Below are 17,443 nucleotides of genomic sequence, written 5' to 3'. Positions count from 1 at the left end.
CGTGGACTAAGACGCACCCAAGACTAGGCCTAAAAACGGGCCGAACAGAGGGGAGCCAGAGGCACGGGCACCTGGAGGCACAGCGTCCAACGCGTATTCATCGTGCCTGTTACAGGGGTCAGGGCCACGCGTCCACACGTGCTCGGAACCTTCTTTTGTGTAAGAGCAGTGACTACTGCCAAGGTCATGAACCACAGGGAGAATGCTCGTGAAGGAGAAGCTGCAATGGTATCTACCTGCACAGGGTGCTTGCTTTAACACTTCCAATCAACTCTTCCACCTCCGAGTAAAACCTATTCTCAGTGCCTTTTCGGTCTTTGCATTATGCGTCCTTCTCTCTTCCCTCAAGCACTCCCAGAATAACAAACTCAACCTTCAAAGCTCTGGAGAAAAGGAAGCCATCACTCACTTTAAGGGCTCAGGAGACAGTTTTGTGCCAGAGAGGTTGATGTGCATCAGAGCCAGGGAGCTGCTGAAGAACTGCTTGAAGGACGGGGGCACTTCTTTTCCTTTCCTGCAAAAACACGAGAGCTGTGAGTGATCCCCCTCCCCCAGGCGCACTGACTGGCCACCCAGGCCCTGTGAATGACCCGCGCGCCAGCACACTCAGAAACGTAGAGGAGAAGACAAACGCCCGAGGCCTAAGTGGAGAAATCCAGGCTGGTGCGGAACGTGCCAGGTCTTCAGTGCCCTGAGCACGTCCCCTCTTCTCGGCAGCTGGTGAGCCCCTGCACTTGACCCCATCCGTCTCCAGGAAAAGGCACATCTGGAGTTTTTAAAAGCAGGAGGTCAGAGAGGCACACTTTGCATTGATTTTAAGAGGCTTCCCACTGGGTAGCGCCAGACATGAAGGATCACTGCCTGCAGGTGGCTGTGTTTAGAAATAGCAGGTCTCGGATGCAGCAAGATGGGTCGTGGTGTCAAGCTGAGCGATAGCTCCAAGTCTGAGTGGCGCGAAGCCTGCTCGGCGAATCACCTGTTGAGCTCCTCCATCCGCTCTGTGAATCTTCATCCAGCCCCACCCAGCGTCAGAATAAAGAGGAAACTCAAAATGAAGTGGCTGCAAGCTCCTGTGCATCCCCCGGCCGCTGGCAGGAAGTAAGAGGGTCAAACCGCAGCTCAGGGGTGAAGGAGAACTGAAGGCCCCGGAATACACTGCTGTGGAGGCCCTTGGCCTGTTGGGTTCCCTCTGGCGGAACTGGTGGGAGAATGGAAGACGTGCCAGGCGACAGCAGGAGCCCCTGCGCAGGGAGCAGCGTGGATGGCAGCACTCGTGTTCCATGGCGGGAGGGGCGGGGCCGCCTGTGTCCAGCTCACCCACCTGTCAGTCCATAATTTTTCATGCCCAAGGTCTGGGAAGACCTGGGGACATCTGGCAGGTTCAAAATACAGCTTAAAACAAGACAATTCCAGGAGGAAAAATCTAAACCAGAATCTTTACCTGAAAAGATGAAAAACCAAACTAAGAGGAAAGAGTTCTGAGAGGACATATGGTATTGGACGTCTCCAAAGCTGTGTCCAGAGAGGAGAGCCTACCAGCTTGGGCACTCCTGCTCCTTGCAATAAGCAAATGCCGTCCAGTGGTTCGCCGACTAGTTTTGCTCCTGATGCTGTGTCTTGGTGTTGACTGTTCAGTGTTCCCAAATACCTGGGGTCCCTTCCTGAGGGAGGCTGACACCTGACACTTGAGAGCCTCATGCTCTCCACGGCCAGCAGAGGTGAAAGGAAGAGACGAGTGTGACTTCCCGAGATGCTTTGTCAGCAAGGGACTTTGCTAGGGTCTTTCTCTGCTGTGGGACTGTCAAGGCTCTGGAGAGGACGGGCTCCCAGGTGAGGGTGAGAGGAATGTGGCTGCTACCCTTGCTGAAGGCCAATGGAGTCCAATCGGGTGGAGCAGCCCTGGGGACCTGGCGGGTCACTGTAACTTCAGAGCAGCCGCCCCTACCTGCCGGCACACTTATGAAATTATCTGTGAACAGACGCGTGACTGCCTAGCCCCATTCACACCTCAGCGTGAATGCAGCGATCTTGACATCATCACTGAGCGCTTCCCAGGGTGGCCTGGGTGAGGAGCTGGCATGAACAGTTTAATCACAGCCTCTCGTTGGAAGACGAGGCAATCTGTCAGCACGGGGTGCTCCACGAGCTTCGCGGCTGCACTGCCGAGCAGTCCCCAGACGCCATGGAGCTGTGGACGTAAAGGAGCGGAAGACACAAAAGCCTCTGCAGTCTCTGCCGTCACTCGGGCCTTTCAGTCACAGCCAGAGCCACTTCGTAAGCTGCCGTCCACCACAGGAGCTGAGCAGAGCCACCGGAAGGACCTAGAACCAAGCAGTTGCTCACGGTTCTTCCCACCTCTGACCCTCCTCTATTGAGGAACTGGTGACGTGTGTTGCTACTGCAGAACTGACATCACTGTTCAGTAGTGAAGCAAAAAGCACTTTAACTATCGACTGTCACATCTGCCAGGCACGACCGTGGGTCACGCAGCCAGGCTGAGATCTCGGCATATGTGAGGGCTACCCACCCCCCAGTAGACGAGCTGCTAAAAAGCCAACTAGGGACCGCGGAGGTGGCTCCAGGACACAGCAACACCACGCACTGTGAGCAGACAAGCAATGACCAAGTCCTGTTTCCGACCCACAGCCACTGGGAAGGCTGAGGCTGGCTGATCCGAGCAGGACGGCCAATGCCACACCTACGCAGCCCCGACGTCCCCTCACCTCCTCCCGCGCTCTCCACACTCCATGCCGCTGCCTCCCCGAGTCCTCGTGCTTCTCCCACAGCTTCCACACATGGAAGGGAGGGAGCTTTGGGACGGCTGTTGTCTCTGCCCCCAGAAAGAGTTTGTCCTTACTTCTAGGCTCGTCACTGGGACACACACCCACAGAAGTTTCTAGAAGGGCTTTCACTGTATGAAGAGAGCACCTGCTCACATGAGGAGCCATGAGCCACACAGTTCAGAGTCGGTGGAGGTACCGGTGAGAACCTGACCAGCCGAGGAAGAGGATGGAACCTGCCTGCCAAGGCCACACACAGGGTCCAAGGCCATCCTCCTGGGCAGCGCACACCCCTCGCAGCCTGTTTTCATTGTCACTACGCCATTCTCCCAGAGAAGGCTCTGCAGGAGGACAGGGAGAGCAGGAGGGATTCGTACCGGTGAGAGAAGACGGTTCTGGAGAGATTGAGCACAGCTAAATACTGAAGGCATCCACGGAGGAGAGCACCACAGACCTGGGGAGAAGCAGCACACTTACTTTCAAACATTTCTAGGTCCAGGAGAAGGTTTTACTAGAGACAAAGGCCTGTACGCCATGCACACAGCGCTTCTAAGACCCCCAAAGCCACGTGAAAGAACATTACCATGTCCACGGAGCACTCTGTGTTGGATAAATCCAGGTGAGCAATGGCATTTGGCTGAGCCAAGAAATTGTACATGAGCTTGAAATAAAGAACAAAAATTAATGTCAGGATCTAGAAACACACACACACACACCCCTGCCACACCACCACAACACAAGTTAATGTGTCAATAGGGAGTTGCCGTAATCCCCAGGATCACTCTGATGTTTCCCAAAAGGATTTGAAGAACTTCCTGCCACTCCCTTCCCTTCCCTGAGAGCAAACATCCAAAGTTCATCTAAAATAAATTTATGCTTCAGTAAAAAAAAAAAAGGCCAAATGGAATCTTTTCTGCCAAACCCTTTTTTACACTTGACTTCATTTTCCTGACAAGCTCAATTTTATTTATTACAAATTTCTGGAATAGTGCTAATTAATTTTAACTCTTGAGGCTGAAATACCACCTGCACTGGGGCCACCCTATCAAAATGCTAATAGCTCCTTTTGAACCTGTTCAAGGAAGCACTCTCGTTTGTGTTTGAGCCAAGGGATGGTCTCAGGCTGCACTCTCTTCTGCCTAGTGCAATGGTTTCTCCATCTGCAGTGATTTCCAGAAATCTAACAAGAGCAGCCAGCAGCACTATCCGTCCTTTACATAAAAACAGCACCTCGGATTTCGGGGGCCCTAGACCTACACTGACCTCTTCCCCAGCGCAAGCCACCCAAACACTGCCCTTCACCACTCTGTTGTTCTCCGATGACCTCACTGGGCGACTGTGAGCGCTCACTGGGTTACCAGGAAAGTGGCAGGGACTGTCCTCTGCTCTGGACACCACTAGATACATTGATCCCGAGGAAGCTTGTGCCCCAGGCGCCTGGTCCCCAGCAAGCACTCCCAGCACAGTACTCACTATTGTGGGGCTTCAGGAAATCCCCAGGGAGCAGTCAGAACAGGAAGAAGCCTAGTGCCTTAGAGTGACCAGAGGACGCCCAGCACAGGCCGGCGGGAGCTGCTCCGACTCAGGAACCCATCTGCGTCACCCACCAGCGTTCCTCACTCTCAGCGTCGGCCTGGCCCTAGTGACCTCAGGGACACGGGAAGGTGGTGTGGCTTTGCTCCCAGCCACCAGCTGGTGGAGCTCCTGCCATCTGAAGAGGTGACGACACCCTTCTCTGAGGCCTTCCCCAGGCACAAGGGTGGCCAGGAAGTGGGCCAGTCGCAGGCCCCGGAGCCTCGCTGTCCCTGGCCCGGACGTCCCATCCACTCTTCCCAGAGGAGCTGGAACAGGACCCAGCCTGCCGGGGGAGCCTGCTGCCCTTCTGTCCTCTGCGGCAACATCCGTGCCCCCAGCTCAGTCTCTCCTCCTTCCCTGTGTCCCTCAGCTCGGCCACGGGGGCCTCACACCGGCCTCCCCACTTCACCCTGGAAGGGAGCAGGTGCAGGAACTGCCAGTAAAGGTGACAATGGAATCGGGAAGTGACTGAGGAGCCCGGTGCCCCAGGAAGCGGGTGTTTTAAATGATGTGGAGTGAGAAGGACGGAAGGAAAACCACAAAGAGGCTTCATTGGTGTTCCCTGCCTCACCAGTAAAGTGACAGCAAACAAGGAGAACAGATTCCTCGGGGTTTCTCATGCCTGCCAAGCAGCAGAGCAGACCAAAGCCCTTCAAGATGCCCACTGGCTGCGGCCTGTTGTTGAAGGAGCACTGCTTCTGACTCAGTGCTGGTGACAGAAGGGACCATGCACCCATATGGCAATGAGACCTACCTAGTCCTCTGTGTCCGGGACACAATCAGTTACCTGAATTTCAGAGGCAGGTACGTGAGCACCATGTTATAACTGGGGGGTCTTTGGGGTTCATAAACAAAGCTGAAGAGTGGCTTCAGGTTACTTTTATTTGGGGATGGGTTGGGGATTATCTTACAAACCCCTTTTAATTGCAAACCGTTATTAAAAACCCACCCATTTTCCAAACACTATGCTTTTAATGATGAAACATTTCAGATCACATTACCAATATTTCTGACCAGACAAGTGTAGCTGGTGAAACACTGTTTTTAAATAAAGGAAATAACTCCTTCAGAAACACATTTCCAAAAGCAAGTAAAACTTCAGCACCATAAAGGAAAAAGCACCGGGGACAGGCTGCATTCGACGAAGGAGGGCTCTGGAGTTCACTGGAGCACCTCATAAGGCGGTGGCCACGCGATGTTAAGGGGTCCAGAGACAGAGAGATGGAGAAGTCACACCTGAACTGGCGTCTCTGGGGGCCAAGTGGGACAGACTCACCGAGAGGTCATCTCCGCGGAGCGCGTTCCCTGAGAGGTCCAGGTGGGTGAGGGTGGAGGCGGTCAGTGGGTTGGCACTGAGGGACTGAGAAAGGCTGTTCACCCCTGCAGCGGAGAGAGAGGCCGCTCAGACTCCACCAGGAACCCAACGGGGTCAGCGAGTCTCCAGCCCCAGCCGAGCAGCCCCCACATGCAGCCTTGGCGCAAGGTGACTCAGCTCACCATCACGCAGAATCAGAGGGCAAAGGAGCGGCTCTGCTCCTGCCACCCCTCCCACCCCTTCCCACGCGACTGAGCACAGACCGCATTCGACCCTGAGGTCTCCGAATGCTAGAGCCCTCTAACTGGTGATCTCCCCCTTTCCCCAAATCCTGCCAAGAGACTCCTGGCATTGTGAGTGACGTTCAAATGATACACGTGCTATTGCAGGTAACGTAGGCTATCGAACCCTAGGAAATCGACGGGGTATTGCCCTACTACATGGCAAAATATGGATTGAAACTGTTTCACAATGTAAGAAGCAATGCAAAGGTAAAATGTTAAATCAACACCCTGTGAGTCTGCGTGTACAGAACATGAACGGCCCAAGGCGACATCGGGTGAACTGAAGCGTCAAACCCACCTCCAAAGGCTGGGGCTCTGAGGAGGGCAGGACTGCTCAGGAGGCCAGGCCTGGGCTCACCTCCACCTGGTGACAGGTACCAACACAGGCCTAGTCAGCACCTAACAGGGTGTGGGCTTTGATCAGGTCTCCCTTCTTCATAGCAGAGTTATCAAATGGAGTCCAGGAGAGTCAGGTCATGTACTCCCCACCACTCTGATGATTATTCATAAGACAACAGGACAGGGATATCTCCATGTTTCTCTCAAAAGTCTGCATTTCTAGCTGGGTGTGGTGGTGCACACCTGTAACCCCAGCTACTTGGGAGTCCAAGGCAGGAGATTTGCAAGCTTGAGGCCAGCCTCAGCAACTCAGGGAGTCCCTAAGCAACTTATGTCTCAAAATAAAAAAGGTTGAGGATGTTGCTCAGTGGTAGAGCCCCCCTGGGTTCGACCCTTGTTACTGGGGAATAAACCCAGAGCTTCATGCATGCAGGGCAAGCACTCTACCACCGAACCACATCCTCAATGTCTTTTTTATTTTGAGACAGGGTCTTGCTAAGTTGCCCAGGCTGGCCTCGAACTTGTGATTCTCCTGCCTCAGCCTCCTGAGTAGCTGGGGTTGCAGGTGTGTGCACAAAATTCTTCCCGGTCATGTCCACAGTAGAGATGTGGGAACTCCAAGGAAAGAGCTGGGGGCACAGCAGCCTCCGCTGAGCACCTCCCTAAGACAAGTGCAGAACACTCGGGGGTGGTACTGATGAGGGGCCTCTGCACCCTCCAACTTCAGAGAGATACAAAGAACCAGGAGCCCAGGATGGACCACGGAACCATTTCTCAAAGCAGGTGGACATTTGGGCGAGTTAAGGAGACAACGGCAAATATTTTAATGAAGCACAAGAAAGGATTTCTTGGCTGCGAACTCAGCATTTACTAAGTGTTAATAAAGTGCAGGGCATTGGGAAATAAATATGTGTGTGTGTGTGTGTGTGTGTGTGTGTGTGTGTGTGTGTGTGTGTGAGAGAGAGAGAGAGAGAGAGAGAGAGAGAGAGAGATCCATTCTTTGCCTTGGAAAAATGCAAAGACCTTCATGTAAAAAAACTACCTAGACCCCAGGATGAAAGTCAGTGCTACATAAGGAATATTTTCTCATTTCAAGAAATCTTCTGAAAGCCACTAGGGATGGCACCGTCTAGCTGAAGTCCAGCTTGGGGCTGACACAGACTTGAACCCTGGCAGCCTGCAGATCCACACTCAGCACCCACGGGCGCAGCAAGCACAGTGAAAACAGTAGCAGGGACACCTGCACCTGCACGGAACATGCCCGGACCTTTCCTGCTCACTGTCCCCCCAACGATACAGTGTGTGTGACTGTCCACCTGGGGTCACGCTGCGCTAGGTGCTGCCCGTGACCTAGAGATGGCTGGAGTGTAGGGAAGGTGTGAGCGGTTGTGCACAAGCACTGAATGTTTTACAGGAGGACTCTGGAAGCATCTGTGAATTCTGCATCCACAGCACAGGGACGGTTTCCTAGAGCCAATTCCTACAGCAACTGAGGGACGGTTGTATTCACGGTGCACCGAGGCAGCAGCTACCAACAAGGCCGGCACCAGGGCTTGCTGATGAAGGGGGAGGTCTGACCGCTGTGGGATGGAAGGAAGCTGCGAGGGCCTGCAGGAAAGGCCAATGTCTGGAGGTATCTCCTGTGATGGCCTGGCTGGTGGATTCCCACTAGTTTGTCTATTTTAACATTAATCTTTTTCTTTAATGAAATCATTGAGTCTAAAACGCATGGAGAATACCAGACTCTCATCAAGAGAATCATTGTAAGAATCTCATCCTTAGTGGGGTGTTCTAAGACCCAATAAATACACTCCAAAATGAGGAGGCCAAATTAGTCCTGACAGCAAAAGGCTCCCTGACAAGCGTGGGCCCTGGCCGGTGGCCAAAGCCTGAGCACACTCCAGGGAGGATCATGTGGTCACTCAGCTTCGTGCTACTGAAACAGCAGGCAGACTTCCTCCCCGGCACCCCTAGCCCACGTCCACAGGAGCCTGCCTTGGTCCGCCCACAAGAGCAGGGAATTATAAAAGTGCAGGACTAGAAGAGAAATCAGGGCTCTGACAAACCCCACCCAACACAGAGCGGCCGGCTGCTCTCCATGCTGGCCCCTGGCGACTCCCACCAGCCTTCATGTTTATTATTGGAATGTTTACAGCTGGAAAAGGGGGACCAGATGGCCCTGCCTCGACGTGGTCTGCCAACCAGCAGGACACCTCTAGAGATCCAGAGAGCCATCAGAGAGCAAGCATCTGAGGAGAGAAGGCTACTGGGAGGCACTGGGGAGTCACGAGGAAACTTCTAAAAAATGTCTTAAATTATGGAGCCTTGAATATAAATGTTTTCCAGGAACTAAAATATAAACGTTAGTCAAATTCAACAGAAACTTAAAACTGCAATTTAATCTGAGCTATTCTGAAATTGTGAACCTTTCAGAATCTATGTATAAGCCTTTAAGAAATCAATGTTAAAAAAAGCATTTCAAGATATTTGTTTTAAAACAGATAGACATAAAATTCTTTGGGTCTCATGTTATAAAACAATAGTAATTCTCAAAACACATTCCACTATATTTTGTTTCAGGAGAGAGATAACTAGGAGGACTAACTTGTGAAGGGTACAGGCAATTTGGGGCTGCCCTCAACATAAAGATGCTAAGGGGCCTGGCGGGGCCCATAGAGCCTCCCTTCTCCTACCACTGTGAGAGGTGGCACGGAGGGACCTCGGAACCGAGGCCCACCCTGGGAAGAACAAATGATCGCCACATCCCTCTCTTTCTTCTATGATATTGAACAAATACAGAAATGTCACTGAAAAGGCCTTTCAAGAAGACTTGGAAAAGGCCTCTGTCCATCAAAGAGCACAGGATAAATGATTAACCCTCTTGATAGGCAGAGAAGCCATGTAAAGTAAAGAAGAGATGAAAACTGAAAATAGAAAATGAACCGAGAATGTGGAGCAGCCTTCTCCCCAAAGAAATAGAAAGGACTAAGACAAGGGGGCGGGGGAATGCCTGAGCAAAACCTGGAGGAGCTAAAATTGAATCATCTGAGCCCTTCAGTCCATGCTTGAGAAGGAATGCAGAGGGTAACACCTGGTGTTGAGCATGTAGAGAAACCTGCACAGAATACCTGGGGACAAGGTGGCAATAAATACGAAAAGAAGCTTTTAACAATGCACACACTTTTCGACCTAGTGATTCTACTTGCAAATGTCATCCTAAAAAAGATATTAAGTAAATGGCCAAAATTAGCAAGCAAATTTTGGTTAGTGTTAGCTGGATTATAAAGAACTAAAAATAGTTTACATGTACAGCAACAGATTTTTTAAAATAAATCCTGGAACATGATTCCACATCCTAGAACACATGCGCCCATTGAAAGTGACTCTGTATTTACTTATACAAGCAATCAATCACCACACACTGTGAAGGAAAACAAGTTTGTGAACTAGTGAAATATAATCCCAAATACACTGTGAACATGTGTTTGCACCCGTGTGTGTACATAAGGAAACTGCCGGACAGGAAACACTGTGGAAGGCTGGGCACAAACTGTCAGCAGTGACAATCTTGTCATGTCTCAGTGCTGCCATTAAAAGTCATTTTACTTATTTATACTTTTCATTGTCTTCTAAGTCTTTCCCATGAATATGCAATGCCCTGATCACCAAGAAAAAGTCACCATTTGTAAAATTAATTTTCTGAAGTATAACAGGAATAATAGAAAGGGGCTAAGATTTAGCTTCAGGAAATGGGGATGGTTTCCAGCTCCAGTTTAGAATGCACTGACTATTGGGGACAATCTCTCCCTTTGGCAGTATACTTTTATGCCTTACTCTTAAACATGTGTACATGCAAAATCGTGCGACTTAGGGAACTGATTCCAATTTCCAATCACTCTGAGTGTAAGTGCATGCTCAGAATAATATACAATCAGACAGACACAAGATCACCAAGGTGCCCCTTTGCCTCACTCATTCACCCCAGGCCTGCTCGGGGACTGCCTGAGATGCAGCAGCCACCAGAACACAGAGAAGAATGGGGCGGAGAAAGCCTTTACCCTGCAGAAACTTCCAGGCTAGGACGCAATCAGAAGGCAAACATGTGATGATAGAGGGATTCACTACGGTCACAGAGGAAGGAGCGTCTAGTTGTGATGGTGAAGTGGTGGACATCGTCCAAGAAGGCTTCAAAGAGACAGTGAGGTTGAAGCTGAATTTCATAGGGTGAGCAATAATCTGTGTATAGGGACACCACGGTTGTCCCAGCCTGAAATAAAAGTACACAAAAGCATGACAGCATAAAATGCTGATGGCTGTAACCATGATGGCATGACAGGGTATGGACGGTGATGGAGTGGGTGGTGATGGTGGTAGTGATAGTAATGGTGTTGGTGATGGTGGTGATGACGATGGTGAGGGTAAAAGTGAGGGTGATGGTGGTAGTGATGATGCTTGGGGGCAATGGTGATGGTGGTGAGGGTGATGGTGGTGGTCACGGTGATGACAGTGATGACAGTGGGGGTAATGGTGATGTATAACGATGGTGATGGTCATGGTGATGGTGGTGGTGGTGATGGTGGTGGTGGTGATGGTGATGGTGGTGGTGAGGGCATGGGTATTGGTAATGGTGAGAGTAATAGTGATGATGGCGTTCATAGTGATGGTGGTGGTCCTGAGAGTTAACAGCAGCTGCTGCTAGTAGTACCTATTAAGACCTTAGTTCCAGAAACCACAATATATTTCTATTATTTAATGTAACCCTCTACCTGTGAGAGACAGATCCTCTATTTCTGTCCCACAAATGAGGCAACCAGGGAAGAACGAGATGAGGAGCTCATGTTCACAGTAAGTGTCCCGGGGAAGAAGAGATGAGGAGAACATGTTTATGTAAGTGTAAAAGCCAGGAGTGAGTCTCAGGCAACCTGACAAGACTGACGCTGCTACCTACGATGCCTCCAAAGACGGTCTCCATAAGAACCACCAAGCTGTTCCGTTCAAGAAACCTGCACCACAGCCCCAGAGTGGTCCAGGTCCTGCACCAGGTGCTGAAGGCACAGAGGGAAGAGGGGCACCGCTGTGAGGAGGGCCACACTCTAACAGGAGAGACGCAGTGCTTGTACGGAGCGTCACATGTGGGGTCCAGCATTACCCCAAAGAAAGAGCAGCCAAGTCAGCGGTGGCCTCGGGAATAGCAGACACGTCTCAGCAGAGAAGGTCTCGGGCGAAGCTTTTGTACAATAAACAGGGGCCCCCAGGAATTCTGGGGCGAGAGGAAGACTGCTCGGGGCCCAGGGGTGTGCAGACACGAAGGCAGGATGGAGGCAGGGGACTCCCTGATCTCGTCACGAGGTGACAGTGTGGCCGAATAATAAGAGAGTTCACAGGCCTTGATGGGCCCCTGGATAAACTACAGGGAGGAGGTGAGTCAGGAGGGATCTGGGGAGAACATCAGGCCATTTCCAGACTTGAGGAGTGGAGACCCGGGGAGGCGCAGCGAGGAGGAGAGGCCTGGCAGAGGCGGCCCCCCTATGGCAAAGCCCACGCATCTACGGGGACATACAGCAGGGCCCCAGGTGCCGGGAGAGGGCAGGGATCGAGGCTGAGGCAGCCAGGTGGGCACGCGCTGACTCAAAGACAGACTCTCCACTCTAAGAACACTGGAGACCTGGGGCTTCAAGTCCACACTGTATTTATCTTAGGACGGCAGAGTATGTGATGCGCGTTCTCAGGGAAGGGTCACAACAAACAGGAGTTTCAACGACTCATCGGGGCATCGGCAAAGAGAGACACGGTGTTAAATAAATGAAATATACTGTACCTTTAGGTGATAGTGAGGTTTTAGATAAATTTAAATGCTTTAATCCCTTTGGGAGTTTGGCAAATTGAATACTTAAAGAGGACACACCTGAGAAAGAAAAAAAAAAAAAAGAGATTATTAGACTTTTCAAGTTCTCAGTTGTATTTGGCAGTTGTATTTATGAAAATAAACGTGATTCCCGTGAAGTGATCATGTTTCCTGTCTGCAGCCGGAGGCTATTTTCCAAACATTTACCATGGGCCCCTTTTCCTTCTGCCCAACCTGTGGGGTGGGCGAAGGGCAGAGTGTTCAGTCCACATGACAGTATCTGAAACTTGACCATTACCAACATTTTTCTCTGGTCAAATTCGACCCTCTTCTGATAGTCCCATCTAAAATGCAAATCTTCCTGAGAACGGCCATATGTATAAGCCTTTAAGAAATCAATGTTAAAAAAAGCATTTCAAGATATTTGTTTTAAAACAGATAGACATAAAATTCTTTGGGTCTCATGTTATAAAACAATAGTAATTCTCAAAACACATTCCACTATATTTTGTTTCAGGAGAGAGATAACTAGGAGGACTAACTTGTGAAGGGTACAGGCAATTTGGGGCTGCTCCCCCTTTTCTATTTAGCCTCTGTCTTAATGAGCTGATCTCCTCTGGATGCGGAGCTGCATGCTACTTAATTATAGTCAAGAATGGAATAATATTAATTACTCAGATAACAGCTTCACTTTTAACACGTGGATTCCTAAACTTAACTGGCTTATGGTTAGCCACCTCAGACGGGGCACAAGCACATTTTAACCATTTTCCCCTGTATGGTACTGGCGATTGAACCCAGGGGTGCTCTACTGCTGAGCTCCAACCCCAGCCCCTTTTGAGAGAGGGCTCACTTAGTTGCTGAGGCTGGACTTGAACTTGTGATTCTCTTGCCTCGGCCTCAGCCTCCCAGGTCACTGGGATTACAGGCATGCACCACTGCGCCCAGCTGTGTTTCAACTTCTCACAGTCAGGTTTTCAACTTGGAATGACAAGAAGTTATAGTATTTAAAATTAATGGCTGGAGTGGGAGGACAGACACCAGCTCACTCACTCGAAGGCTGCAATGAATGCAGAGCGTTTTCTGGGGGAAATGAGTAATAGGTGACTGTGGGCCCTCCCTACGGTCCCTCAAGCAACCCCACTTGCAGGTGGGCTGTCACCTCCCGGGGGCAGTTCTAGGGAGGCTCCTAAAACCATAACAAGCAAACGCTCCCCTAGACTAAGTCTGAGATTCCAGGCATCAATGGGAATCGCTGCTGGTTGCTGCTCTCTTACACAACCCCGAATTCTCTACAAATCTCACCAGATTTTACGAGAAATAACCACGTGAAAATAGCAAAAGTTGTACATCTTGACTAAGCATGAAGTATTGGATGTTCCGGAAATTCCTGCCTCTCTCCAGAGTGTCGGGGGGTTGGGGGGGGGGGGGGGGGGAGAGGCATGTAATCAAACATTGCTAAGAGGACTAGGTCTAAGTCAGGTGGTGCACACTCCTGCAATCCCAGCTGCTCAGAAGACCGAGGCCAGACTGGGCAACTGAGCCCAGGTCCTGTCTCAAAACCGAAAGGGGACTGGGGATGGAGCTCAGTGGTGGAGCACCTCTGGGTTCAATCCCTAGTCGCCCCACTAAGAAACGGAAGAAACCGGTCATCTCTACAGCGCTCCATGCTGTTTGTTTCTTCTTATTCACTTTGCCACAGTGGGGACTGCACCAGGCCCTTCGCTGCTAACCAACTCCAAGGCACTGAGCTCACTGTCAGCCCCAGGAACAGTAAGCGACCAAAGCGCCCACAGAGAGAAGCCAAGACGCCAGACGTATACGCGCCCGTGCTGCCTGGTTCAGGAATTGGCAAAGCTGGTCTGTCACCGCAGGGCAGAACAGCACCTTCTCCTCAGCTGCGGAGGGCAGGGACGGGCAACACGGGGCCAAGCACTGCAAGCCCGGAGGGCTGTGGACGCTCCACTCCAGCCCAGGCAGGGGTTCTGCAGGAGTGCGTGCCGTGCTGAACTTCACTAAGACCCACAGTCTGGGTCCTGGAGGGCTGGGTCCCTGCAGTCGCTTTACGGGGAGGTGGTGGAACCTTCAGGAGGTGGGGCCTCATGGGAGGTCTTCAGGTCAGTGGGGACGTGCCCTCAGAGGGAACCTGGGGACCCAGTCTCTTCCTCAGTGCTCCCTGACTCGTGGTGTGAGCAGCGCTGTCTGCCGTGATCTTCACCATGACGTGCCGCCTCACCACAGGTCCAAAGTCAAGGGGCCATTCAGGCACAGACTGGGACCTCCAGACCTGTGAGCAGAACCCAGCTGTTCTCTTTACGAGTTAATCATCTCGGATTTTTTGTTATAGCGATGGAACTCATGTAACACACTTGGGATTTATGGACGTTTCTGAATGCACATGTACTTCAAATAGAAAAATATTGGATTTCCACTTTTAAATTTTGATAGGAGTTATCACCGCCCACTCATCAAATATTTTCTGTTATTTAGCAAAGCATATGCTATAATGATGTTAATAAAAAAAAATAATATCCTTAAAGCCACATTCTTCTTTCAATCATTCTAAAAATATTTTTATATGACCGAAATTATTTCTGCTAAAATCTACCACTAAAACTCAAAAATTATATTCCAATTGATTTATTTTACTTCATTTTTTGAGAAGACAACAATTTTGAACTTTTAATAGTCTTCTGTGTGTCAACCATTCATAGCAGCACACAATCCTGTAAATGCTCAAGCCAAAGAAGGGCTAGGACAGAGCTTTACCCGGCCAGGGACACCGCCCACCTTTTCATCCCAGAGTCCTAAACCCCTGTATAAAAAGGGAGGTGCCCAGAAAGGACAGATGATCCACAATGTTCTCTGGAAGCCATGAAACCAAAAAGGACTCACCGCGAAGCGCCTAAATTCAGATAAAAGTGAGAGTCAGGTTGGACAGTTCTGCTTTTTGAAAAGCAGATCTAAAAGTAAACAGGATTAAAAGGACAGAAATAAAAGGCACAGATAGTCTAGCTAATGTATCTATTTTTCAAATTCCAGACAAGTCATTGGAAATACACGATGGCTGATTAAGAGCACATCTAATTAAAAATGTGGTTCTCTATCCTAGAGAGAAATAGTGAAGTATTTCATGACTTGTTTTACAAAACATATACCATAGGCCTTGGTGATAGTAAGATGAAGTGGTGCCAGGTTCTTATGTGTTACAAAAATCCAAAAGAGCCTGTCTTTCTTGAAAGGTTTTCATTTCCTGGCATGCATAAGTCATAAACGTATTTCTTCTTTAAAGAAACCCCCTCTCCAATGCTAATGAAAGGGAATGCGTAATTCAGGGCAGCACTGCTCATTTATAATATCTGTCATAAGAGGGTCAGAGGTTAGCTCAGTGGTAAAATACGCACTTTGCATGCACAAAGCCCTGGGTTCGACCTCTAGTACCAAAAATAATGAGAGAACTAAATTGATTGATGACATTTTCTCTCCATCCTTCAGATTTAAACTAGAGTAAAAATATGTAGTTTGTCAGAAGAGAATCCCTTATATAAATCAAGTCACTGCATAACTAATTGAAAAGCAAACATTATTCATGTTCAAGAGTGGCATGTTTTTATTTCTACTTTATGAAATTTTTGCTTATAGGAACACTTCAGGTACCAATTTTCCACATTCTCTTTTTAAGGTTGCAGTCAGTACCTTACAGAGTGTGAGAAAACATACTCTTGAATCAGTTAGACCTGGATTGAAATCAGGCTGGGAGACCTGGGGGTGTCCCCCATTCCTGTAATATCCATCTGTTAACTGCAGAAAAGGCCCAGAAGTCACACTGGAGACCAGGCACGGAGAGCCCTTGCCCAGCACCCTGCACACACACTAGCTGGGTGAGTCCAGCTAACCTATCAAGAACCATCAGGCCCCCCAGAGAATGCTCTGTGAGGAGACGCAGCCATACATGCACACCTGGACAAGTGAGCTCCTGCCCTGGTCAAAGTTTCTCTGCACAGTTACATTCTGAGGAATTAAAAAAAGAGCCAATGATCTCCACCAAAAAACGCCGATGTCAACAACAACCAGGCCAGGGAAGGCTGATGTGAAAGAGACGGGTGGGGGATCGCACAATCCCTAAAAAGGTGGCCAGTTCTTATACCAAGGACCCCGTTAGCAGAGCTCAGAGAGGGAGAGACGTGAGCCTTGGAAATGTAAATCAAGAAAATAAAATGACCTTCCCTGTGTGCTCTGAAGTCCTTACGCAATGACCCCCAGAGCAACTGATGGCCAAGGAAACTGTCCTACAAAGAAAAGGCCCGGGGATACTTTCTTGTGGCCAGAACTGCTCAATGCACACTTTTGCCCAAAATAAAGTAAAGGTAGACTTTGGAGCTGTGAATGAAACACTGAATTTACCATTAAAACTTATTTAGAGGTTTTACTAGATGAAATTACCTTTCTTGTGATTTTTAAAATATGTGTCAAAATTAGAAAAAAGATCCAATTTTAATTTTCCTCTTCAAAAAGAAACTATTAAAGCTCCCTCTACTTTGAAGCATTTTTGCCTAATAAAAAAGTGATTATAAAATGTTTAGCATGGTAATTTGCTATCTGATGTTATTAACTTACAAACACTGGAAAATTAAATTTGACATTGCAAATTTAACCTCATTTGTCAATTATGCACCTAAAAGCCTGTAACACCATACAAAATTCTAACACTTGTATATTTTGGAATCGTTATGACTCACACAGTAGAAAATAGTTTAAGATAGGTCCTTGTTAATTTGGAGCCTCAGTATTAAAAATGTAATACGTTTCTGCCTGTAGAGTTCTAGCAATATGATGTGGGGAAACTAGTCTAAAACAGAATGACCACAAAACAAGGGCAGCGGAGGTATACTGCAAGGACACACGACCATAGACAGACACTTCTTTCACTTGCTGATTGTATTTTGAATACATCACTTTAATTTAGTAAACCTCCTTTATGGTTCCTAAAAAAATATAGAATACGCTGTTTTTAGGTTTCCTAAAAAGGTTCATAAGTAATGATTGTCTGTAAATCATAATCAGCGTGTGTCTATAATGCATCTTGATGCCCACTCTTCATTCTGCTTGACCTTATGAAGTCACTTGAGAAAAATTTTGGATTACTTGAAATTTAGATTAGTAATAAAGTCATATAATTTCATTAAAGGATAATTATTTTAGAAGAAGAAGAGGAGGAGGGGGTAGGGGGAGGGGGAGGGGGAGGGGAGGAAGGGGAGAGGTGGTGGAGGGAGATGAGGAGGGGGAGGGGGAGGGGAGGAAGGGA

The 17,443-nt window shown here is 49.1% G+C and overlaps 1 protein-coding gene across 3 annotated transcripts in view; it reads right to left on the bottom strand.

Moving 5' to 3' along the window:
• Carmil1 (capping protein regulator and myosin 1 linker 1) overlaps window positions 1–17,443 on the bottom strand; it is a 151,873-nt gene that overhangs the window by 87,802 nt on the left and 46,628 nt on the right. For all 3 annotated transcript variants that reach the window (XM_048799884.1, XM_048799882.1, XM_048799883.1), the window contains exons 11-15: window positions 12,112–12,198; window positions 5,632–5,735; window positions 3,364–3,441; window positions 3,158–3,234; window positions 410–514 (exon numbers count right to left, since the gene is read on the bottom strand). In XM_048799884.1, coding sequence (XP_048655841.1) covers window positions 410–514; window positions 3,158–3,234; window positions 3,364–3,441; window positions 5,632–5,735; window positions 12,112–12,198 — 451 coding nt within the window. The remainder of the gene's footprint in view (window positions 1–409; window positions 515–3,157; window positions 3,235–3,363; window positions 3,442–5,631; window positions 5,736–12,111; window positions 12,199–17,443) is intronic.

The sequence above is a fragment of the Marmota marmota genome, unplaced genomic scaffold, assembly GCF_001458135.2.
Source record: "Marmota marmota marmota unplaced genomic scaffold, marMar, whole genome shotgun sequence".
Lineage (NCBI taxonomy): Eukaryota > Metazoa > Chordata > Mammalia > Rodentia > Sciuridae > Marmota > Marmota marmota.
This window is presented reverse-complemented; position numbering and strand designations above follow the sequence as displayed.